General features: G+C 40.2%; 1 protein-coding gene across 1 annotated transcript in view; it reads right to left on the bottom strand.

The window, feature by feature from the left end:
• ATP8A2 (ATPase phospholipid transporting 8A2) overlaps positions 1–25,010 on the bottom strand; it is a gene marked incomplete at its 5' end in the record, with an annotated part of 656,754 nt that overhangs the window by 140,206 nt on the left and 491,538 nt on the right. The window contains 3 exons of the mRNA XM_079136232.1: positions 14,245–14,352; positions 16,113–16,169; positions 16,683–16,744. Coding sequence (XP_078992358.1) covers positions 14,245–14,352; positions 16,113–16,169; positions 16,683–16,744 — 227 coding nt within the window. The remainder of the gene's footprint in view (positions 1–14,244; positions 14,353–16,112; positions 16,170–16,682; positions 16,745–25,010) is intronic.

The raw sequence follows: 25,010 nt of genomic DNA, 5'->3' as shown, positions 1-25,010 counted from the left end.
GTGTGCAAACTGCCTGGGGAACCTCCCCATGGGTTCCAGGCAGGAGGGCACCTGGACCATCGAGAGAGAAATGGGCTCTTCCACCTCCACCTGGGAGAGACATCAGAGACTTTCCTGGGACACCTCCCTCTGCTCTGCTCTGTCCTTTCTCACAGGTTTCTGGGATAGCAGAGATGGTTCTTAACAAATTTGTTTCTAACATACACAACAATAATATATTAAGCTGAGCACAGTGGCACACACCTATAAACCCAGCAACTCTGGAGGCAGGAGGATCGTGAGTTCAAAGCTAGCCTCAGCAACTACAAAAAAGGGCTGGGGGTGTGGCTCAGTGGTTGAGCGTCCCTGGTTCAACCCCTGGTACCACAAATAAATAAATATATAAATAAGTAAATAAAACTGAAACTCTTAATCTTCTAGTGTTATTCTTTGACATAGTCTTTATTAGTACCCAGGACACTATCTCCAGTGGTGGCCCCAGAGGAAGGCTACTGAGGGAGAGTGGGATGTCCTACCGGCCATTAGCCTTGAACTTACATGTTGGGGCAGCATACAAAAGTCTCCAAAGGCACTTGTTGTACGGAACAGGGGAGGAGATACCCAAAAAGGAGTTAGAATCAGAGGGAGGAGCAAGGGATGCCAAGGATAGGGGGCATCAGAAGGACAGACAATTGAGAACTAACTTTAAAGAAAGCAAAATATAACAGGAAAGCATATAAACAACTCTGGGTGAAACAACGTGGAAAATTTACAAATCACACAGTTTCATTTCAGACTTGTTACTTGCTTGGTCAGAAGTTTGAAGTTCAGAGTTTTAAGTTTTGGAAGCTCATTCACCCTTTTAGTGTTTTACAGAATAAAAAGCTGGGTGCTGTAGCCCACATGGACTCAAACCACAGAACGGCTTCCAACCCCAGCAGTTACATTAAGGACACCCAGGAATAAGGAAAAGCTGTTTTTCTAGAAAAAAGAAAAAAAGTACTTCTGGAACAAGTTACCTAGGATGACTTATAGTAGGTGGCATCTGTCACTAAGATGATCTAGGCCAGAAAGACCATGTAAAAGACTTAAATGGAATTTAGTTTCACACTGGCTATTTATGGGAATTCTGTTTCAGTAAGTTCCCTCCACTAAATTTGGGTGGTGAAGATTTTTCTTTTGGCCAAATGAGTAAATCCTCAAGTTGACAACTTAAATACTTGTTGATTTTACATTTTCTGTTGAAAACAAATTATTTTGGCAAAAATAAGCTATTTTGCCAAAATCATGCTTATCTCAGACTTTCAAATTTTCATTTAGGATAATTAAGTTTATTTACATTACAAAAAACTATCATACTACCCTAATGCAATATTTGATTCCAAGTAATGAACAGATTTTTAAATTATAATCACTTTTTGAATAGATACGATAAGAACTTTTTTCTTCGTTTTCCCTTCTCTGCAGGGGGATTCATTTTAAATGATCTAGTAGTCAGAAAGATAGTTCAAAATAACATGTGTATTCCCTTTATTTCTTTTTGTTTCTAAGAATTACTTTTCCCACATTAATCATCAAAAGGCAAAATTCTGTCACAGAACTTTTTCATGGTTACTTTTATTCTTTCTTGACACCAAACCCTGGAAATTTTCTCACAGAATCAGTGATTTCCTGCAGGGCAATGTTTCAAGCCTCTTTTTCTAGGTCTTACAGCCTCACCTGGCCTTCTCCATCACACATAGCTCCTTGTCCTTGATATCAATCACTGTTTCCTCCCTTTCCCTTTCTCCCACACCTTTTCTATCTTTGCTGGATAAACAGCATGTTACTTCTGCTTATCATCTTTTCTTTAATTAAGATGCCATGTTGGGAGCAGACTTTCAATCTAAAGATGTTTTCTTCTCTTGTTGTATCACTTTACTTGACACTAAAATCCTATGCACCAGTTCAGGTCTCAGGGCCAGAAGTACTCATCTCTTTAAGCCTCTTGCAAGGTAATCAGTGAGCTCAAACCCCAGCACCTGATCTACTGGGAAAACCATCCTGGATTTATCAGAGGTCAGCTGCTACTAAACTCCATCAGTGCCTGACATTTGCTTGATGGAAAGTTCTCTAGCTATGCTAATTAATATTAATTACTTCAACCAATCCCTTGAATATGATAATGAAAAGCTGCCCAATGTGTTAGTTTAGGATATGTACACTTCTGCTAGTGTCATTGGGGATCAACAAACTACCTTCCTTGTTTTTATCTCTCATCATAAAACCATTGGATAATGATTACATCATGACTCCTGGAATTAAAAGTTTAGGGAAAAAAACCCCATCATTTCTATATTTGCCTTTTCCTTAATATTAGCTCCTAAACATTTTCCATGAAGTAATGGAACATAACTACTAATTCTTTTCAAATGCAAATATCAATGAATATTATATCACAGATGTCATTCAGGTAGTCTAAACAGTTCAGTTATCTTTTTTGGTCCTAGGAGATTAAATCCAGGGGCACTTTAACACCAAATTCACCTCCAGTTCTTTTATTTTTTATTTTGAGACATGGTCTTACTAAGTTGCTGAGACTGGCTTTGAATTAGTGATCCTCCTGCCTCAGCCTTTAAGCCACTGAGATTACAGGCCTGCACCACTATGCCTGGCTTGTGCTATTGACTTTTTGAGCACAATTCTCTTAAAAACAAACAAACAAACAAACAAACAAACAAACAAAACCCCAATAAGTTCATCAGTTACTTGTTAGGTGCAGATCTCTTGCTAAGCTTGTGCCAAATATTCATACAAAAATATGACAGGGAAAGGGTCTCAGGGGACAGGCTACTTACGTTAAACTTTATCTAGATGCAACAGGATACCAGGGAACAAATGTGTCAGTTTTGTGTTTTAAAAACCACTGTGGCTACAGTAGAGGAATGCATTTGCACAGACTGAATGCTTAGAACTAGCTATGAAGCTACTGCAAGTTTCCAGGTGAGAAATGATGCACTTCAAACCAACTGGATGAGAGTATGACCAGAAGGAAAGAGAGACATTTAAGAGATGTTTAGGAGATAAGAAATGACAGGACTTGGATTCAGCCTAGAGAGGGGAAGAAGGATCTGAGGCTCAAAAAGGCAAAAAGGATAAGGGGTTCATACAACCTAATAATTCTGCTTAAGAAATTGCCATGTATGGAATAAACCATTTGGAAGGAACAGATTTAACTTATTTTCAGTAGCATAGATTCTCATTGCTCAGTCACTTGCAGCATGACATAAATCTAACTGAAGCTCTAGGTCCTGACCTATTCCTTCTAACATCTGGGATAAAATCAATGGAATATTAGCGAACATTTTGGAAAAATATATTTGAAGTCAGATCCACACTTTATAAATCTTGGTTTATAAACTCCGCTTAAAACAATTAATAAGCCCATAGATTAACAGCTCTGCTATCCCCAGATTTTATTTTTAGGGACAGTCTTGTGTCAGAGCCAAGACCCTTTCAATGGAAGGTGACTAAAATAGAAGTCAGACAGTGTGCACTCTGAGTGTGTAGGAGAAACCTGGGGCATCAGGCTTTTCCAGACCCCAGACTTCTCCCAGGCAGGCTTCCTACCTCTTGATCTTGCCTGTGCTAAATTTAGCTTAGAGGAGTGAATCTGTGCTTCCAAATCTCTGCTGGTCAAGAGCTACACTTTTCAACACAGCAGCCACTGGCCAGATGTGGCTACTGAGCCTTTGAAAGATGTCTAGTGTGGCTGGAGGCTAGCACTGTATGTGCAACACACACGCTGGACTCTGGAGATGTAGCACATAAAGAAGAATGTAAAATGTCTCATTAACAATTTCTTTTTATGTTGATTACCTCTTGAAGTCATAATATTTTGGAAATGTTGGGCTACATACATTAATAAAACTAATTTCACTTATTTGTTTTTAGTGGAGCCACTAGAAAATTCAAAATTATACACATGTCTCCCATTATATTTCTATTGGACAGTGCTGCTCACGACTATTTGATTCTAAGCCATTTTAAATTGACTGCCAAAGAATAAAGCTTCATATTTTTTCTACCACTATTTTAATCAATTAGTTTTTATGCTGACCTGTATTTTTTTTGGTAGGAGATGGGGTGGGTAGAGATTTGGGGGAGGGACACACTGAAGGCTATAGAAAGGCAAAGTCCTTTTGTATCTCAACTTGGTAAATGCAAACAGGAGAAGTTAAAGAGAAGCTGCTTTTCTACTACATAATGACAATGTCCAATTTTCCAAAAGGGATAGGAGAGTTCTCTCTATCTTTAACCTGACCCAGACAATTTTACATTTTGTCTGTGACTGGAGAGATTAACTTTCCATTAATTTAAGATTCCTCTCAGAAGTAACAGAATTCCAACCTGAATTACCTTATGCAAAAATAGAAATACAGTGGTTTGTGACTATTTAAACGTTTAGAGATGGCTCTAGCTTCAGGCAGAGCTGGATCTAGGGGCACACTCAAGGCTGTGAGCTCCTGATTTGACTTTCCTCCATGCTCAAATTATCCTCAGATAGAACTTTCTCTGCAGTAGCACCTGGCAGCTCCAGGCTCATACAACAAACCTGGTACCAAAAAAGCTTCCCCTGCAATTGGTTTTTATATATTAAAAAAAAAAAATCTTTGAATTGTTTCTAAGTATCACAGTGTGGGGCACCACCAGACCCATTTCTGAATCAACTGCTGCTATCAATGAGCTGAAAGTCTGCTTGCACAGTCCTGGGCCAAAGATCTAGACCTCAGAGGTGGAGCAGAGGTAGAATCAGCACTAACTGAAAGCATGTTCTCAAAGGGGAAGAGTTTGGGGGCTGTGACTGGAAGAAGGGGAAATGGATGCAGGCAGGCAGGAGATGGTGAGATGCCACCATACCCTTCGAACTGCTGCTGAGGGAGTGTGTGGGGCTGCCTCAGAGTACTTCTGCACTTGGAAGTATCTGCACATTTAAATAGAACTCTTTCAGTTTCTACCAAAATCAGCTCAGTTATTAAATACATAGGTTATGAATCAACCAGTGCTATGGGCACTGGCACAGGTAACTGAGATTTCTCTTTTTCTGTCTTCAGCCAAAGGAACATCAGTTACATAAGACCTGGCTAATCCAGGTTCCAAAATCATTCAACTTCTTCCAGGGACACTTTGATATTTTACAATGGCTACAGCAAAACACAGTAATTGAAAATCTCATGCACAAAAGTGATCCTCTTAGATACTGTCAGTGATAGCTTTGCATTTATTCATACAAATCAGAAAAGTTCTTAAAAGCATGCTATGGTTGCATTTTCTCCCTTCTCCAGTCTAACCTTTCCTGGTCATGTTTTCTTACATGCATCCTTGATTTGGTGGCCTTTCTCAAGCACCTACATTTCTTTTAAATAGAGCAAACCTAAAGACCCCCACCATCTCTGGGATGAGTTGTGGAGATGGTCCCCAGCTATGAGAAAGGTTGCCTTCTTCCTGTGGATGTCAGAGAAGCAGACTCCGGCATGGAATCTGAAGGAGAGTGGCCCGCAGACACACTTCCACATGTTGTGCGAGAGAAAAAGTTCAAAACCACATCAAACATGCTCTGTGACCACTGAGCGTAAATATTACAAACAAACAAAATCAGCATATAATGTGTACTTTAATTTGCTGACAGATATTTTAAAAATTAACATCAGGATGAATGACAAATGGCAACACCACAACAAACCTTCTAACTGAAGAGAAAAATAACTCACAATCAAAGCCGCCTGGCCTCTAATTAACGCGCGGTATCCTTGAAACAAGAGGCCAAAATAAAATAAACTGGCAAAAAGGAGAGAATTGTATAGGGGGGAAGGGAGAACTAGGTTCCCCCAAAGTAAGGCTTTCCATAATGTACTTAAAAAAAACTGTGTCGTTTGAAACGTCATTGCAGAAGAGACTGGATCCATAGTCAGAAATGTGATTAAAAAACCAAAGTCTGTTTATGCTATCTTAACTCAATATTCGTGTGTTTAAAATTCTATTACATTGTATGGTGAGTTGCTTCATATAAAATTTAATAAAAGCAACATTTTAATGACAAATGATTGACATTATTATTAGAAACCTGGTTTGTCATCATCCTGGGTGCTTTCTGTAGTGTCAAAGCATGGCAACATAGCCTGGAGTCCAGCAGACTTGAGGGGAAGTCCTAGCTCCTCCACTGTCTGCCTGACCACAGGACCCACCCTTTCCTCTACATCTCTGTCTCTTCCAAAGTTTGCAGATATCTGAATGAGCTGCTGCTTAGACTGCACATGTAGAGTATATTTATATGAACGTAAAAAGTTGGCATCCCATATCTGCAAGTTACTCAGCTGTGGATTCAACTAACCAGACAGAAAATGTTCTCCTTCCCTAAAAAATACAGTAGAACAATTATTTCCATCACATTTCCATTATATTATTATTAGTAATCACATTTCCATTATATTATTATAAGTAATCTAGATATAATTCACAGGAAAAAGTGTATAGTTTATTTTTTATATTTTTGGTGTTGGGGATAGAACTCAGGGCCTTGCACATGCTGGGGAAGTGCTCTACCACTAAGCTACACCCCTAGGCCTGGTACAGGATTTATACAAACATTACTCCATTTTATAAAAGGTACTTGAGTGTCCTTTTATTTGGTATCTGCAGGGAGGTCCTGGAACCAGTCTTCTACTGAGGAACAGCTGAATTTTGTCTGACAAACGGTAATTGCTCAGTAAACATCATTACCTATTATTACCTACATGTCTTATTTTCTGTAGTTTCCCTATTAAATCCAAAGATAAACACTATTGACTTCACATACCTGACAAAAACTGGAACTCAGAAAGAAATAATACAAGCAATCCTGTTGTGAACAACAGACTTAGCTTTATGGATGTCTCAGGCATTGGGTTACTTTAAATCAAGTTCCATTTTCACAACTGGGATGTATACCGAGTAGGTAAGAAGCTGTTTCCAGTCACTTTAGTCCAGAAAGACACCCCTGCTACTTCAGGCCTGCACAGAAAAATCTGAAAACCACTTTAAGGAGGTTCCAACTTCTTAAAAAATACACTTTTCCCTTTGTTTCTTAGCCAGGACAAGAAAAACAAAGGCAACTTGTTGTTCCATGTTAACACCTATGAGATCCATTTTCTCACAGACCAGTTGGATGGATGCCTGAATTTTCTAATTTTATAGTCCAAATATTTATCAGCCTGGGAGAACCCATCTTAGGTAGCTCTGCTCAAGCGAACATTCCTGATTTTTCTTTTTATTATTAATGAAGGTTTTCTTTTGTCACTGTTATGATTTTATTTTATTTTTCCACTTTGAGTGCTTGCCTCAGATAAGGATAGGTATGGGGGGCCTTCAAGGAGGGCAAACACATGCCAGAAAAACAGGATGCTGGTGACAACAGTCACAGACACATGAGAAACAAGGACCTCTATGTACCCTTAATTTTGCTTGTATGGCTATTTATTCAGGTAAGCATGCTATCCATAAATATGGTGTGTTCCTTCTGGAAAGTCAGTCTTACCATTCCACAAAATGTACAAGTTTAAAAGCGAGAATGTGGGCTGGGTGCAGTTCAGTAGTAGAGGACTTGCCCCGCATTTGCAAGGTACCAGGTTCAATCCCCAGTACCACAAGGAGAAAAAAAAAAAAAAAAAAAAAAAAAAAAACCAAAATGTAAGATGTATATCAACAAATACTTGAGAGAACTGTACAAAGATTCCAGGACATTATTTCAAAATGAAAAGCAAGTCTCTGCTGATGAGATTTTGTACACTTATAAGCCTGACCACTCCTCACTACACGGGCTTCTGAAGTATTGTATTTGAGGAAAACGGACCAATTTTACTCAATATTTTGGTGCTAAAGACACTTGCAATGGGTTTCAGATATTCACATTTGGTGTTTCTGGGATATTATGTCAACATGAATAAAGCAATTCTTTATCAATTCTTTAAATCAATCTATAATTTGGAGTATAGTGAAATAGTAAACTATGCTATCCACGCCTTAAGCCTGCTTTAAAAAAATAATTTATTTTCTTGACTGACCATATATTTGTGAATATAAGGGAAACAATCTGACACTCACATGTGAAAAAAATCTTTTCTTCTCATGATCTACACACAAAGGCTGGGCAACACACACATGGGTTGCTTCCTGGAGAGCCTGACCTGGGGTGGATTTCATTTGGTACCTCCACAGTTCACTGGGGACTTTTATGTTGATTACTTTTGTCTTTCTAGTTTTTCACATCAGCAGTAGGATTCGGAGGGTTTTCTTTCAGGTGGCAGAATAATTCTTGAGGTCTGTGTTAATTTTCTGTCACTGTAACAAATACCCAAGATAATCAACTTATAAAGAGAAAAGATTATTTTAGCTCACTGTTTGGGAGGTTCCAGTCTGTGATTAGTTGGCCCCAAGGTAGCACATCATGGAAAGAGGGTTAGTGGAGCAAAACCATTCATCTTATTGCCAGGAAGCAAAAGGGGGGGGGGGGAGGAGGAGGAGGAGGAGGAGGAGGAGGAGGAGGAGGAGGAGCCTGGAGCCTCACATTTCTCTTCAAAGGCATGCCCCCAATGACCTACAGACCTCTCACTAGACCCACCTCTTATAGGCTTTACCACCTCCCAATAGTGCCACCCTGGGGACCAAGTCTTTAATGTGTGGGCCTTTGGGGGACATCCAAGATCAAAACTATAGCAGGGTCACAATATAAACCATACCATTTGGAAGAGAAGACCTTCTTTTTGATGGATTTCTTTTGGGAGCAAACACATTTCTACCCCAAAAGCTCCCAGCAAATGGTCTCCTTGCATCCCTTCAAGCTTCTGAGTCCACCCACTGCAGCAGAGGGGAGGGGAATAAGCTCTCCCCTGTACTTAGGGGTGGAAACAGCTCCCCTAATGTACTGGTCCTCTTGAGTAAGTCACAACACATAAGTGATACAAACTGGGTACACCTGGGAAAGGACAAAGGAGGATGGATGTTGGAGGCAAGGAACCGTGCCCCCTGCCATGGTTAGCCTGAGGACAAGTCCTCACCCAACCCTTACACCCTTGTCTTGTACAGACATTCTAGAACTGCAGCTGAGCAAAGGGATTTGTCCACATGGCTGTTTTATATACTCCTCAGCTGACCTCCTAGTATGCATGCTGATTGGACACAAACATCACTCTTCATATTTCACATGGACATTCCTAGATGTGCTATCAGATTGACTGAGAAATCCAGGCAACACAATTTCTCAGGGAAGGAGAATCATGAATCACTTGGATTCAGGAATGGCAAAATGTCAACCCATCATAATTCCTCCCTGTTCACTTTTAGTCCACTGGAATTCGCATTGTGTATCCATGAGTGTGTATATAAAGCTCGAAAGTAAATGCATCCCTGAATTTGGGATTTAAAAAAAAAAATGAAGCATGTCATATTCCAGAAACTGGTTGGGCCTGGAACTTGGCTGTGAGACACAGTTAGCAGTTTGTCAGCTTTGAAGCGAAAGTTTTTTCCCCCTCTTTTAATAGCAATGAAAAAAACTTTAAAGGAAAAGCAGAGTTGGTGAGGATTACTTTTCCACAGTGAGTGATGTAATGTCTTTGGTGTAATCCCCTATTTAGGTAGCTAGCTGCCTTATGCTGGCACTACCTGGCTACATCTTACACTAATGCCAAACCAGGAGAACTCAATCAGCTGTCCATATTTTCAGTGGACCATTTTTCTCCTACCATATCCAGCACAAGCTAAAATGCTGTAATGGAATAATAGGTATTTTAGAGCAGTGGTTCTCAAACTTCAAAGAATCACCTAGAAATAGATTAAAATTCAGGTGCTGGGGCTTCATGCCCAGAGAGTCTAATTCTGTGTGTGTGTGTGTGTGTGTGTGTGTGTGTGTGTGTGTGTGTGTGTGTATGTGTTAGGGAGAGAGAGAGAGAGAGTTTTTTTGGTGGGGGGATTTTCAATTTTAATAAGCAACCAGGTGATTACAATACAGGTGGTCAATGGACCTTACTGAGAAACATTCCATCTTGAATGTTGAAATGTTAAAATTCTTTGCCCCGCCCCCCAGATTGGAAGTTTAAATCTTAGCAATATATTTCTTTGAATAAAGGTTCAAAAATCATTCATCATTCCAAGAAAAAGAAGAGCGTGCATGTTTTGCGACTTCCTGCTGGTTATCTCATGATATCTTCTCTACAATCCTCTAAGGTAATTAGGGTGGGTGATCTTAATCTGACTTTGCTGATTAGGAAATTAGCACAGGTTAAGTGATTGCCCAAGGGTGTGTGGTTCTGGCTGGGGTAGTAGGCAGGCCTCCTGACCTTTGAGCAGAGGTCGTCAGATAGACCCCTTCAGACACTCCTGAAGTCAGAAACCCTGGGAAATGCATGAAAAAAAAAAAAAAAAAAAGCATATTTCCTGATCTGGTTTTCCATCCAGTCCTCTTTATCTCTCTAATTCAAAACTCTATGCCAACAAGCATATTGTTATTTTCCATTTTGAGACATTTACACCCTTAAGGAGAAACCCATGTGGCATGGTTATGCTACTGGGGGAAAGAAACCCAGATGGTCCCCTATGGAAAAACACCATCACCTATTTTCCTCAGCTGAGGAACTTCATATTAACCAGGACGGACATAACCTGAGTTTTTAATTTACCGTAGATCTCAGCCTAGGCTTAGAAAAATGGAAATATCCCATGAATGCTACACAGTTTTAGGACAGGAAGTATGCACGTGACTTCTTTGATTTCAGAAACTTCCACTGGGACTTCCTGGCTCTTTGTCTGGAGGATTTACATACCATATCACGAGGTGCCTTGGGGAAGATAGAAACGCTTTAAGAGTAGAGAACAAATATTTAATTCTACAGCCCTTCCTTTCCTTTGCCCTCAAGGGAAAACCTGCATTCTCCCCCATGTGAGAAAAACTCCAAATATAATGAACTAGACAAAGAAATATTTAATCACATTAGTTTAGGAAACTCCAACAGTACACAATGCATCTTTTCAAGGTTGAAGATGTTATGAATAGACAATGTTTTTGTGTCAAATCTCTCTCTGGCTCTTGGGTGAGAAATGCCATTTGCCTTTAGACACTATTTAATTCTAGAGCTTCAAAGAACCACTTTCATTTGCCAAAATCTATTGCATTGTCAAATCAAAAAATGGTTTATAAAAATCACTAGACTCATTTTTAACATAGTAATTTTTCAAAAGCAGTCTTTGTCCAAGAATACCCCTTACTCCTCAGCATCCACCAACCTAGAACCCAAGGGATGGACATGGCTTGGGCATACAGTTCTCCCAAAGGAGTTAATTTCTTTTATTGACTATACCAGAGGTCAGTTGCTCTCTTTCTTTATAACACCATTCAATTCCTTCTAGATTGGCATAAAGCTTGAGACTAGTTTTAGTCACTCTCCACCCAAGCGATTCTTCAAAAAGGTTTTAAAATGTTTAATAGTTCCAATCACTTTTCAAAGAATCAGTAAACTATTGAATCAAAATAAAGTGGCAGACAGAAGGTAAAAATACTAAAATCAGTCGGGATGTGAAAGTCATATATTGTTTTCTGACACCATTTTCCCACTCAGAGATCCCCTGGAGGAAGACTAGAGATGATAAACAGCTCTTTAAATGATGGAAACTACCTTAATCCTCTCACCAGATGCCTAATGGGAATCTTAGTCTCGTCCAGCTATGAGACTCAAAACAGCATTATTTGCCTTCTGTTGCAAACAACCAACCCACTCATAAAAAAGGCAAAAATGTCATGTAAGGGGGGGGGGATGGTTTTTAAACAAAAGTTTAAAGTAGTAAGATCACTCTTTTGCTCTTGGATAAATAGGAATAGTTCAGTAAATTGCTACTGCAAAGTTCACAAAGACTTCTAATAATGGGAATATGTTCTGAGAAGTGCATCGATAGGCAATCTCCCCATTATGGCATCATGGAAGGCACTTACACAAACTAAGATGGCTACAATGTCACGAGGCCATATAATCGTGTGGAATCACCCATGAGTGTATGGGGTCTGTTTTTGGCGGAAATGTCATTATGCAGCTGACATGATTGTATGGAAATGTCACCCTGAAGTTGAGCCTTAGAACCACACAGATTGGCAAGTTTATGTGACTTGTTCAGTAAGATTGTGGACACCTTAAGTGGCTGCATGATAATCTTGGCCCTTCTGCAGTTTGAAAGTCAAAGGCTTGATGGAAGCGAGAGTCAGCTACCAGCCTAGTTCATTGGAATTGGAGGCATGAAGCAAATGTACACAGAGGGGTTTGCTAGGATAGCACTGTAGAGGACACAGAGGAGCTTTCAAAGGAATGGCTTTGCCCACCAGTCACACATCAACTGACCTCATCCTGTCAGCTGTCACTCTCCTCTAATTTAGAAGCCTGTCTGTGGCAATCCACTACAGCCCCATCTATTGTTCTGTAAAATTCTCCAAGTGAAATCAGAGTAGGCACACCCTTACCCAGGAGGAAAGAACACAAAGCAGATATTCTAAGCTTCCATGAATTATCAAATGATGAGTACTGGATTCTTTTCTTGGTTGTTTTGTGGGAACAAATCACATTGCCTTGCAATAGAGATGATGCCTTGACGTGAACAAAGTATCTTTGTTGGGAAATTCTCATTCTGCTCCACAATAATCTTGTGGGTTCATTCAATCAGTGCCCTGCAATTTCCTCTACTGACTGGAACTGGAAAAGGACTGAAAGAGTGCGGCATTTGTCCTCTCCTTACAGAATGCAAAGATGCATCTGAGGCTGTGCAGCCTACTCCTGCAGGTCAGGGCCAGCTTGCTCATTTCCCATTTTTGTGGAGGTACCAGAAACCCTGCAGTAGTAGCTGACCAATTTACCAAAAAAAAAAAAAAAAAAAAAAAAAAGGCGAGCAATGCTACCATGGGGTATCTCACACGAGACAGCAACAGGGTATGTATCTAGACTTTGGTAGACCCAGGCATGTTTGTTCATTTCTGCAGTCAGGCAGCGGTAGCATCCAGATCGGCCCCTAAAGTATGTATTTTGGAGGCAAAAATCACAGTGGAAGCCCCTGACCCACAGTTCTTCTCTTCCTCCACCCCTGACATTGTCCCACAGCATTATGAACATCATCCTACAAACCTAGGTGTGGACGGGCCAGTGCAAATATCTGGTTGACTCACTGCACACTCCTTGCCAACAGTTTTCCAGTGCTTGAGATTGAGCCAGAAACAGTGACAATCTCATTGTTGACTGAGACTCAGGGTTCTGCATCCTGGTCTGATCTGGGGAGAGGCACAGGCAGGGCTTGGCAGTGGTCTTTTGGTCATTTAAGAAGCAAACTCAAGAGTCCTGGGAATGCAGAGAATGAACCAGAAGTGGGGGTTGGCTCTGCACACTATGGCTTTTCAGTTCATAGAGGAACATACCTAGCCATGGAGGCCTGCTCCAGAAGTCTCCTGAAGCTCAGGATTTGGGTAGCCACTTGTCAGGATCTAAAGGCAGCACTGACTGTGGACAATCCCAAGGAGGAGATTGTGGAGTGGGTCTAGGGGATATGGGCTTGCATAGCTTTGCCTGTAAATTGAGGAATTTTGCACCAAAGGATTACTAATGTCCTTCCTCTTCACACTCAGTACTGTGTGAATCTGTGATCCAGTTTGTCACCGTTGGTGGTTCTATCTCAGACACTGGACAAAGATAATACAAAAGAAAATGTCAAAACCATTCAAATAAATATAAGTCGTCTATCTCAGCCTCCCTAGTTAAAAGATAAAAACAAGAAATTCTGGTTGATTAATAGTCTGGTTAGGAGAGAGATTTATCTTTCACAGATGCCAATTACTAATTAAGCAGCTAATCCTACATGTAACATTAAATGTGTGATCTACATAATCACTAGATTATGAACAACTCAAAACAGTTCTGGTTTTCCAAGGGCCACAAACCATAAACATAAGGTACTCTGTGTAAGGAACACATACTTCATTATGGAAACGGGAACATGTGAGGCAAGTCAGATCACTTAAGTTGAAAAATTTCAAGACATTTACAATTTATAATGTCAGTTGTGTAGACTAGACAGCCTCTCCCAGGTGCCTTGATTTGGTGCTCCTGATAAGTTTTGATGGGAGCAGGTAACAACGGCCTTTCCTGAAGTTCACTGTCACAAGACACAGCCTGCTCACACATACATACAGAAAACACTGCTGACAATAGGAGGTGCACTCTTACTGACCTGCCCTCTCATGTCCGGAGCAATGGGGATGGTGGGCCAGAGGGTTGAGTAGATGCCAAAAAACAACAGCCAGATCACCATGCTCCCCCACACAGCCAGGTGACTGAACTGCAAAGGAAACAGATGCTCAGATGGTCCCTCTGCTAGCCAGTAGACCCACCCCAACCCCACCTGCTGCAGAATTCCCACCTCCAGGTCACGTGTCCTGAAGGAAAAATTATGATGACTCTCTGGCCACTGGAGAGCTCTAATTCTCTTGTCTCAGGATTTTTAACAATGAATTAAATTAACTAGTGGTTATCCTGAAGATGAAAGTGCTTTTGTGTGACAGCTGACCATTCTCTAAGATATCCACCACTCAAATATATATCATTTTTTTGTTTGGGAACATTCAAAATCTTTTCTTGTAGTTGTTTTGAAATATATATCTAATTGTTAACCATAATTACCCCACTTGCTACAGAACTTAGAAATTATTGCTCCTAACTGCACTCCTGTCCTGTTGACCACCCTCTCTCCTTCCTCTCCTTCCCTCCCCACTCTTCCCAGGCTCTGGTAACTGCTATTCTACTCTTTATTCCTACAAGATAAACTTGGATATGACTTTAATACCCCACTAAGCATCTACTGAGTTGGTTATTTTTGTCTCCTTTGTACTCTTAAAATTATGGTCCTTGACCTCTACTTCTTTTCTATACCCCATATTTCAATCCATCAGCAAGTCAGGGATTTTTTTCTTCCTTTTCCTTTTTCCTCTCCTCTCCTCTCCTCTCCTCTCCTCTCCTCTCCTCTCCTCTCCTCTCCTCTCCTCTCCTCTCCTCTCCTCTCCTCTCCTCTCCTCTCCTCTCCTCTCCTCTCTCTCCTCCTCTCCTCCTCTCCTCTCCTCCTCCTCTCCTCTCCTCTCCTCTCCTCTCCTCTCCCTCTCCTCTCCTCTCCTCTCCTTCCTCTCCTCTCCTCTCCTCTCCTCTCCTCCTCCTCCTCCTCCTCCTCCTCCTCCTCCTCCTCCTCCTCCTCCTCCTCTCTCTCTCTCTCTCTCTCTCTCTCTCTCTCTCTCTCTTCTTTTTTTTTTTAACAAATACTTCCAGAGTCTTTCCACGACTCATTACCTCCTCCTCCAACATTCTGGGCTGTCACCATCACCCCTCTGGAATAGTTGCCATTGTCGGTGAATGGATCCCCTGACTCCCCACTGATCTCCCACCCTACTCCACCTTCTTAGCAAAGCATTAGGTGAGTCTATCTACACAGCAGCTAGGCATGACACTCCAGGAGTGACAAACATGAAATCTGACTATAAGCTCCAAATCTTAGAAATAACTAAATTCCTAAAATAGGGAACTGATTAGATTAAATAAATGTGAGAGATCTATGAAATTTAATATTCTTTAATCATGAACAATGCCTTTTGTAGGAGTATATTTTAAGAAATAAAAAATGTTCCTGATATATTTTTAAGAAAAAAAGATTACAAAAATCTATTTTCTACAATGTATCATATTTAAAAAACAAACAAACACAAAAGAATATATGGAAGGTTGCAGAATAAAGTGTTGCCCATGATTATCTCTTGGTAGTTAGAATTATATGAAAATATGTAAAGCTTTATTTTTCTGCTCTTCTGTGTTTCTCACGTGTGTATATTTCCAGTGAGCCAGCATATTAGGTAGCCAGCTGTATTAGGTACCAAGCAAATGAAGCCCCAGGAAACACTGGATTGGAAATTTGCCCTGATAAAGATCAAATCATAATTTTTACATGCAAGACTTAAAATAATGTAGCTAGATATTACTTATCCCAAGACTTAAAAAGAAATCATAGTACGAAGACTATCTACACTGGAGAGGGGAGCAATTCCAGGGAGGACTCACTTTAGTCCAGGCTGTAGTCTCCAAACCAGCTTTCAGACATACTGTGACCACAACGTACTGTGAAAAGAAAGGAGAGTCAGGAAAAACGTGTCATTCTCAGGGTGCTACTTTTACTTTCTAGAAGAAATCCCAGATCTCCCCTCCAGGCCGCCATGCTTTGAGGGTACCATCTTGGTAGCTCAGTGGCTAGGGGATGATTTTAGGAAATGAATAGACAGGTTTATTTCAAGGAACGTGCTCATCACAGTGTCTTCCCACAAATAATTGTTCTGCCCTTTCTTAGAGGATTTGAAAGAAGCCATCTTCCTCAGTGCTCTTAGTTTTCACAGAGGTAAAAGGTCATTTGAAGAATGGGGAATCCCACTCATCACCTCTCCAGAAACCTTGACTCAGTGTACTCTGCTAAACAATGATGTAAGCACTTCTCAACCACTCTGAACTGAAGGAATCCACACATACAAACATTTGAAATATGACAATGAGGAAAGACTTACCTAATGGATTAAATCATTATGCCCCACCTGTGGGCCATTTAGGAATGAATGGCTCAATAAACAGAGATGAACTTACCGTGTAAACAATATTTCCAACAAATAAATAGTCTGTGGCATGACCATTGCCAAACGGAGTATCTGAAAAATAAAGAAGCTGCTATTAACTTCCAGGAGGCTGGGATGGCTGTTTTATTCACAATTTAAAAATGGAACTTTAGAAACATATATTAAAATGTGAGGGCATTTCAAAATTGAATCTTCTGTGATTTTAAGGCTCTTTCTCTTTGTAACTCTATTTTTTATATTATATTCTCTCCAAATGAAGCAAACAAACAAAATCAGGTTTCCAACAAAACAACCAAAGTCTTGATCTGCACAAAAATTTACATTTGTATAAAGATTAAAATCTCTCTTTGCCCAGCTTTTTTTTTTTTAAAGGACAGAAATAAGAAAATATCAATCTATCTATCATGTCATTTTCAAATTTTCATTTACTATTCATTGCTAATTTTTGCTAGATTGAAATTGTGCATCGGTGAAAGAAGATAACCACACAAATACAAAATCAATTTTTAATGACTGAACCCTATTTTGGGGGAATATTCACTACTTTTGTTTTCATTTGCAGCTACAGGAACTGGAGTCCAGCATTTGCCGGGAGTATAAGCAATTCAGTGAGAGATGTTTCCAGTTTTCACATCTTTCCCTTTCCTTTTTTTCTCTTCCTTCCCCTCCCTTTCCCTTCTCTTCCCTTTCTTTCCCTTCCCTCCCTTTCCTGATGGCTATTATCAGGTATATAACAACTGCTAAGGCAGAACTCTATTAGAATTGTCTAATTTGTGTTAGCTAGATAGTCCTGCTCTGAGACGTTTTGGTTCTTATGCTGAGAGGTGAAAGCCTATTTTAAGGTCAGAAATGGTTCCCTTGGATAAATAACACTGCAAACCTCCTTTTATTCTCCCTTATACTCAAATTCAGATCTGTGGTCAGGAATAAAGGGGGTTTTGTGTTCAAATTTCCAACCCAGTAGCTGCTGTCCACATGTATTTGGGCTCGCTGATTTACTCATCTACTTGTTGAAGAATCCTACCCGTATTAAGGAATCAAGATCTGTTTAGTTTCCTAAAACAGTATAATCATCAACTTGAGTCATGGTGGCATCTGGAAATGATGGGTCCCTGGACCCAGCTTTAGGGCACATGCTTTCTCCTAATGTGGAGAGGTAAATTTGTGGATAAGGGAAGGTTAACCATCAGAGTGGCATCAGGGCTGCAGGAAGTACAGTTCTAGATGGAGAAGGCCCTACAGGGAAGGAAAGAATTGAACTGGGAGAGCAGAGAGAGATGCAGCCACACACATGCAAAAGGAAACCACCTCAAGCGGAGGGGGGACATGGTAACTCGAGAAGGAAAGCTGAAGTAAGACCTCGTCGACACAGAAGGAGGAGAAGCAACTGAAAAGTGAAAGACAGCCTAAATTAATCTCAAGAAGACAACAAACTGATGTATAAGTTAAGCTCATTAATCTAAAGACCTGCAATATGAAATGCTCCAAAATCTGGATACAGAATTTTAGACTTTGGATTGGGGATGCTCAACTGGTAAACTCTGAGTAAATATTCCCAAATCTGAAAAAATACAAAATCAGAAACACTTCTGATCCAAAGCATTTCAGATAAGGGGTATTCAACCTGTATTAGCAAATAGCTATTCAAAACTGTGGGGATTTGCCTTTCAGTAACTGGCTCTAATATTGTTTTAATAATAAGTGCAACACATTTGGCTTGTTAGGTTATAGGAGTGTGCCACCACACTGAACTAAATGCAATAAATACTTTTAAAGGTATACCTCAATAAAGAAGCACTTGAGATTAGACAGAGGATCATTTCTTTGATCCTAATAGTGATTACAGTTTTGAAAAGAGTAACCTTATTATATTCTCAATAAATTTTTACTTTAAGTCTAACTGGGGAGAGAAGGTCCTTAATAGAGCTCACATTATAGTGAAGGAGATAAGACATAAATATATAAACAAATAGATATACGATACAATATTGGGTGTAATAAGTGCTATGAAGAAACATAAGAGAACATAATAAACATAATAGAACACAGAGTAACTGGGGAGGCTATTTTAGATAGGGAAGTGACATCCAAGCAGATTGGAATGCTATAAGGAAGTAAATGACCACTAAAAATGGCATAAAGGAGGGAGTTAATGACTTTCAAGAAGGAGAGGGTTCCAGGCAGAGAGAAGAGATATTGCTAAGAGTCTGAATTCAGACAATATTCAGTGAGCTCAGAGAACAAAATGGAGACCAGTCTGGCAAGAGACACTGGGAGAAGGAAAAACAGTGTACTAGGGCAGAGGAGCAGATCAGCACAGGCATGGTGAAGAGTCTGGGCTTCTGTGTAAATGGTGACAGGTCACCACAAGGAGGATTCTGAGCTGGGAATGAAGGGGTGTGAGCTATGCTCTTAAAGGAACGGTGCAGTTTTTATAGAACAATAAAGGATGGTGATTAAGATTGGGATAATAAACACTGCGTCAGCTGGTAACAATGGTAGCCGCCCATCCAGGAGGGTGACACTGGTGATGTTAGAAATAAGCAGTCTTGTATGGTAGCCACTAGCTGCATTTAGTCATTTACCTTTAAACTCATTCAAATAAAATACAATTAAAAAAAAAAGTCAGTTCCTCCCAAGGGTCAGGGAGGAGGGGGAGAATGAGGAGTTATTGCTTAATGAGGACAGAGTTTCAGCTTGAGGTGATGAAAAAATTTTGGAACCAGTGATGATGTTATGTTGCACAACATGCTTAACGTAATTAACACCTCTGAATTCTACACTTAATACAGCAAAGTCCAGTATATAAAAAAGTCACAGTAGAAAATAAAATATGGATCATAGAACCAAACACACAACTCTTAGGATAAAATAAAGCAGCAATTTTGGCCTCAGTTGGCTACGATTTCTAAGACGTGACACCAAAAGCAATGTGACAAAAGTAAACAGTAAATGAAAGGGACTTGATTGAAATTAGGAACTTCTGTACTTCAAATGACACCAGAAGAAAGCAAAAAAACCTGAAGCATGGAGAAAATATTTACAAATTATTTATCTGATAAGGAACTTGTATCCAGGATATAGAAAGAACTCTTATAACTCAACGATAAAAAGACAAAAGAAAATTCACTCAGTTTAAAAAAGAGCAAAGGATTTTTGCAAAGAAGATATACAAATGGCCACTAAATGCATGAAGAAGCTCAACATCATTAGGCATCAAGGAAACAGAATTAAAACAATAATGAAATATCATTTAACACCCACCCAGATGTCTATAATATAAAAGACAACAACAAGGGTTGGTGAGGATGTGCAGAAATTAAATCATCCATATGCTGCAGGTGGAAAATCAAAGTTGTGCAGGGACTTTGGAAAACTGAAGGGTAATTCCTCAAAAGATGATACATATTTATTACATGATCCAGTAATTCTAGTCCTAGGTACATACCCAGGAAAAAAGAAAACAAATGAAACACATAAAAACTTGTGCATGAGTGTCCATTGCAGTATTATTCATAATTATTCATCATAGCCTAAAATAATAAAAAGCATTATTCATTATTCACAAGGGCCTATTCATAACCCAAATGTCCATCAACCAGTGAATGAACAAATAAATGTCCATCACTTGGTGAATGGTGTATCAGTACAATAGAATATTATTAAGCAATAAAAATAATGAAGTACTGACACATGCTACGACGTGGATAAGTCTTGAAAACCTTATGGTATGTGAAAGAAGCCAAATACAAAAGGCCACATGTTGTATGATTCTATTCATACAAAATCCCAGAACAGATCTTCAGAGTCAGAAGGCACACCAGTGGGCTGGAGGCATTTGGGAACTGCAGAAAGCCAGATTTTAGAGGCAATGAAGATGTGGCTAATTAAGATGATGGTTGCACAACTCTGAATATATTAAAAACCCAAGAATTATACTCTTTAAGGGGATAAATTGCATGGATATAAATTACATCTTAATAAAGTATCATAAAAAAAATTTGGTTCTTTAGTCATACTAGTTACATTTCAACACTCCAGAGCCATGTGCAGCTTGAATGGCACAGATACAAAACATTTCCATCATCACCAAGTATGGAAATTCTCTTGGACAATGTGGGGCCAGAGTGGCTATGTCCAAGGTGACAGGAAGTGATAGAAATTGTTATATACTATGAAATTAGAAATAATAATTACTCATGATTTGGATATAGGGTAGAAAAGAATGTGAGGAATCAAGGGTGATGTCCAGACTTTTGGCCTGACCTCTGAGGTAGGTAAACAGTGGTATCATTTACTTGACATGGAGAACATTGGTTCTAGTCATATTAACACAGCAACATTGGTAAAGAAGGAGTACACAGGGACTTGGTACCAAGTGTTTAAAATTTCCAGTATATGAGGAAGAACAGCTAACAATGAAACATGGCTGTATTACAAGAGAGGAAAGAGGAAATTTAGGAAAATGAGGTGGAGAGAAGAAACCAGGCCCAGTGGAAACAACCCCAGTAAGGAGAGTTAATAGACTGTCCAGCCCTGCTCTCTTATCCCAGCTCTGTTGTTATTTAGGTCTTTCTCTCTCTCTCTCTCTCTCTCTCTCTTTTAAATTTTAGGTTCTAAGTCCCAAGATTCTTAACTATAAAAAAGAGAGGCAAACAATGATGGTGACTGAACTATGTCCAAGGTTCCTTTCAAACAGGAAATTTCAAGATGTTCTTAGCTGCTAAATCAGCCCCATGCATTTAGTGGCAAGAACATGAGGCTCTCAGATCCTCCTCCTCCTCATCTGAGTTTAGGATGTATTTCCTGGTGTTAATCCCATCCTGCGCGCTCATGAGCAGACAGCGGCCCGTTAACTAAGAGAAACAAACATCTGTGTGCCTTGACACTCTGCCTGCACAAGCCCTGTGGCGCCTGGGGAAAACTCTGATCAGATGGGAGGGAGAGAAGGTTGGAGACTGAGCTGCATATCAAAGTTTGCACTTCCGGATTGACAATGTTTTAAATTTCCTCCCTCCCTCCCTCCCTTCCTCCCTTCCTCCCTTCTTTCTGTGGTACTGGGGATGGAAACCAGGACCTTGTGAATGCCAGGCAAGTGCTTTACCACTAAGCTACACCTCCAACCCTGAATTCCCTCTTAATACCAATATTTCCAATGTTGGTGGATTCATGGATGAAAAAAAAAAATCCAACATACAAGGCACTTGTCTACTATAGAGGGCTTAGAATGTGTACCATATAGCATGTTTCATGTTTTGTGCATACATACATAATAAACATTAAAGGGGTAGAAATAAGAAATTCTGTTTTGAAAACATTTTCTGCAAGCACTTACTATATGACAGGTATAGTTCCAAGTGTTTTGTATATTAGTGCCTTCAGTACTTCAAGGACGGGATGAAATATCATAATGATATGAATATGTCATGAGGAAAGTAGTGCAGCAAAAGGAAGTTAAATAAAATGTCCAAGTTTACACGGTTTAATGAGAATCTAACTGCTTTCAACAAGAGTCTGTTCTCATTTACTGAGTTAGAAAACTGGACCCCACAAATGAAAGGAGACAACTTCAAGGAGAAAAATAATTAGACCAAGAGTCACTAATTTGAACTACCAACACCTAGCTGGGTGTGGTGGTGTGCCTGTAGAGTCAACTACTCTGAGGCAGGAGGATCTCTTGAGCCTGGGAATTCAAGGACAGCTTCAGCAGCGTAGTGAGATCCTTCTAAAGAAGGAAGGGAGGAAGAGAGGGAGGCCAATGCCTGAAGTGAAGGTAATTTCTAGGAGAATCATGGAAAATTAGATTCACATGACAGAAATTCCTACTGTTCAGGAAAACACACATAGTGAACAATTCAGGCGGAAGCAGGAACCCCTTGAGACCTTTTTCCTGAGTTAGTGTGGTGTACTTCCTTAGTCAAGAGTTTTTTGACCTTGGCACTATTAACAGTTGCCAGATAATTCTTTTTAAAATTTTTTTCCTTTAATATTTTATTTTATCCCCAATCAACATATACCAATTGTAGACATCAATGGGGTTCAGCGTGATACCCCAACACACACCTACAGCAAGCACCAATCAAATCCAACCCCCACCCCTAACCTCCATCAATGACCATTCCACACTCAGGTCTACCCCTTCCTGCTTCCACATAGGAGAGGGAACATGTGGCATCTGTCTCTCCATGTGTTTGTCAGATAATTCTCTAGTGTGTGTGGGGGGGGGGGGCAGGGAGCCGTCCTGTGCGTGGTAAGACGTCTGATAGCATCCCTGGCCTCTAAGATTCACTAGATGCCAGCAGCTCCCCTGGGCTGTGACAATCAAAAATATCTCCAGATATTGCCAAATGTTGCCTGTGGGCAAATTCATCCCTGGTTGGGAACCACTGCATTAGAGGAAAGAAATAACAGGAGGTGGAAAATGCACAGAGAGCTTACTCTAACAATGTCTAATGAATCGAAGGGAACCCCATCGCTCCAGTCTGGCTAAGGAGGAGAGAATGTGGTGGTGTGATTGGCCCTTCAATCAGGGGAGAGGCAGAGAATGGAATGTTGGTATAGCACAAAGTGAGGCAACTCACGAAGCTGGCTGGCCTTCACAAGGGAGCAAACTCCATGATTAACTCAGGGCCCAGTGCTGACTTATGGAGAGGGACTGTGAAGACTCAGACAGGATGCTGGCAATCCAGCACAAACAGAAAATAGGAGAACCTGAGGGACAGTTCCCACAGAGCTTCTAGCATTTTACATTGCATTCATTTTCTAACTTGTCCTGAGTGAACGCTACTGGAATTCAATAAGATGTTTACACTTAAGGCAATCTGAGCATTAAACTTTTAGTGAAGATAGGATAAATTTGATATTTCAGCTCATCATTTTGGTGGGATAATTCGACACTGCATTTTTAGTTTTTATTTTTTTAGGAAAGAGAATCTCTTTTCTCAGTCAAAACTAATACCATCTGGAAATAATTGACTCCCTTGGAGGAAAAAACTCCCAAACCAACTTGAGAGTCAGGGACTTGCCAAGAACCTCTGAAGTGACGGCATCTTCCAAGGAAGCCATAGTCACCACCCTGCACACCCCGCTGGGAAAATCCTCATGGAATGCATGTTATATTTCAACCATTTTATAGACAAACACCTGTAGGTGATATTCCTTGTTAAAAGCCTGCCAATGGGCCACTCCTGAGGAACAGAAGTCCTACGAAAGCATTGGTGGATGAATAGATTCATAAGCCATGACTTGCTGACAGTTCAAGACCAGAAACTCCATTGTCCAGTTTATTTCTGATGCAGGTTCCTGACAGGATATTTCTTTCTACTTTGTTTATCAGCGCTGTTCCAATTCTACCAGTCCTCTCAGGAAAACATCTTTTGGGTCATTTTGCTGACATTATTTTAGTCAGATATTTAAAATCTCAAGTGAATTTTGTTGGAAAGGGGGAAAAATCTGCCAAACCTAATGACTAGTTGGGTTCTCCAAGGTGCCTTCAGGACATCATTTATCCTCCATCCGTGTAAACCACAGTAAGGATATCTTTCCAGAGAAAGCAGCATGGGGTGGGATAGATGAGTCCTTGGGGGTGTGGGGGCAATGAGAGGGTAAAGAGCATTTCTGGCAAAAGGGACATCCACCTATGTTGAGGCAGGGAGGTCAGCAGGGGTCAAGACTTGGAAGACTCTGAAAAGGTCCCTATGAAAGAGATCATCCAAAGTGCACATGGAGCCATGTGATCTCACACAACCTTTGTTTTCCTGCCCTAAGTAGCACAGAACTGAGCTCTTCCTAACAGAAACCCATCATTAGTACACAATGGCTTAAAAGAGTGAGAGGAAAGGTGAGAAGCATTAACCTGCCCACGGCATCAGAGCAGCTGGCATTTAAATGAACCTGCCTGGGATCAGTGCGACTTCTGCAAATCTAGGGTCAGATCCACCTAGAGATGAGGGCTGAGCTGAGAAGAAGGACATTGCCTGTCCCAGAATTCCATGGGATGATTTCTACAGGGCAAAGAAAAAGAGAAGGACCAATTCCCATCTGCTTTGCTTGATAAAACTGAGTCCACATTTAGAATGACTCCAGATTACATGTGATGAAACCTAACATAGCGATGGTGCTTATTACATACATGAAAAGAGTCAGGAAATGAGTGAGGTGGAAACACTGTCCTGAATTGCAGAACATTCTCCTAGAAACAAATAAGAGTCTTGTAGCTTCAGGATGCACTGACCCAAGGCAGTGGTTGAGCCTGTTCTTCCAGACTTAAATTATTTGCAATTTTTGGTTGAATCCAGGGACCGACATAATGTAGGATTAGACAAATGAGGTCTGGAAA

Source organism: Sciurus vulgaris (assembly GCF_902686455.1).
Source record: "Sciurus vulgaris genome assembly, chromosome: 4".
Lineage (NCBI taxonomy): Eukaryota > Metazoa > Chordata > Mammalia > Rodentia > Sciuridae > Sciurus > Sciurus vulgaris.
Note: the sequence above shows the minus strand (reverse complement) of the source record. Positions and strands in the feature narration are given on the sequence as shown.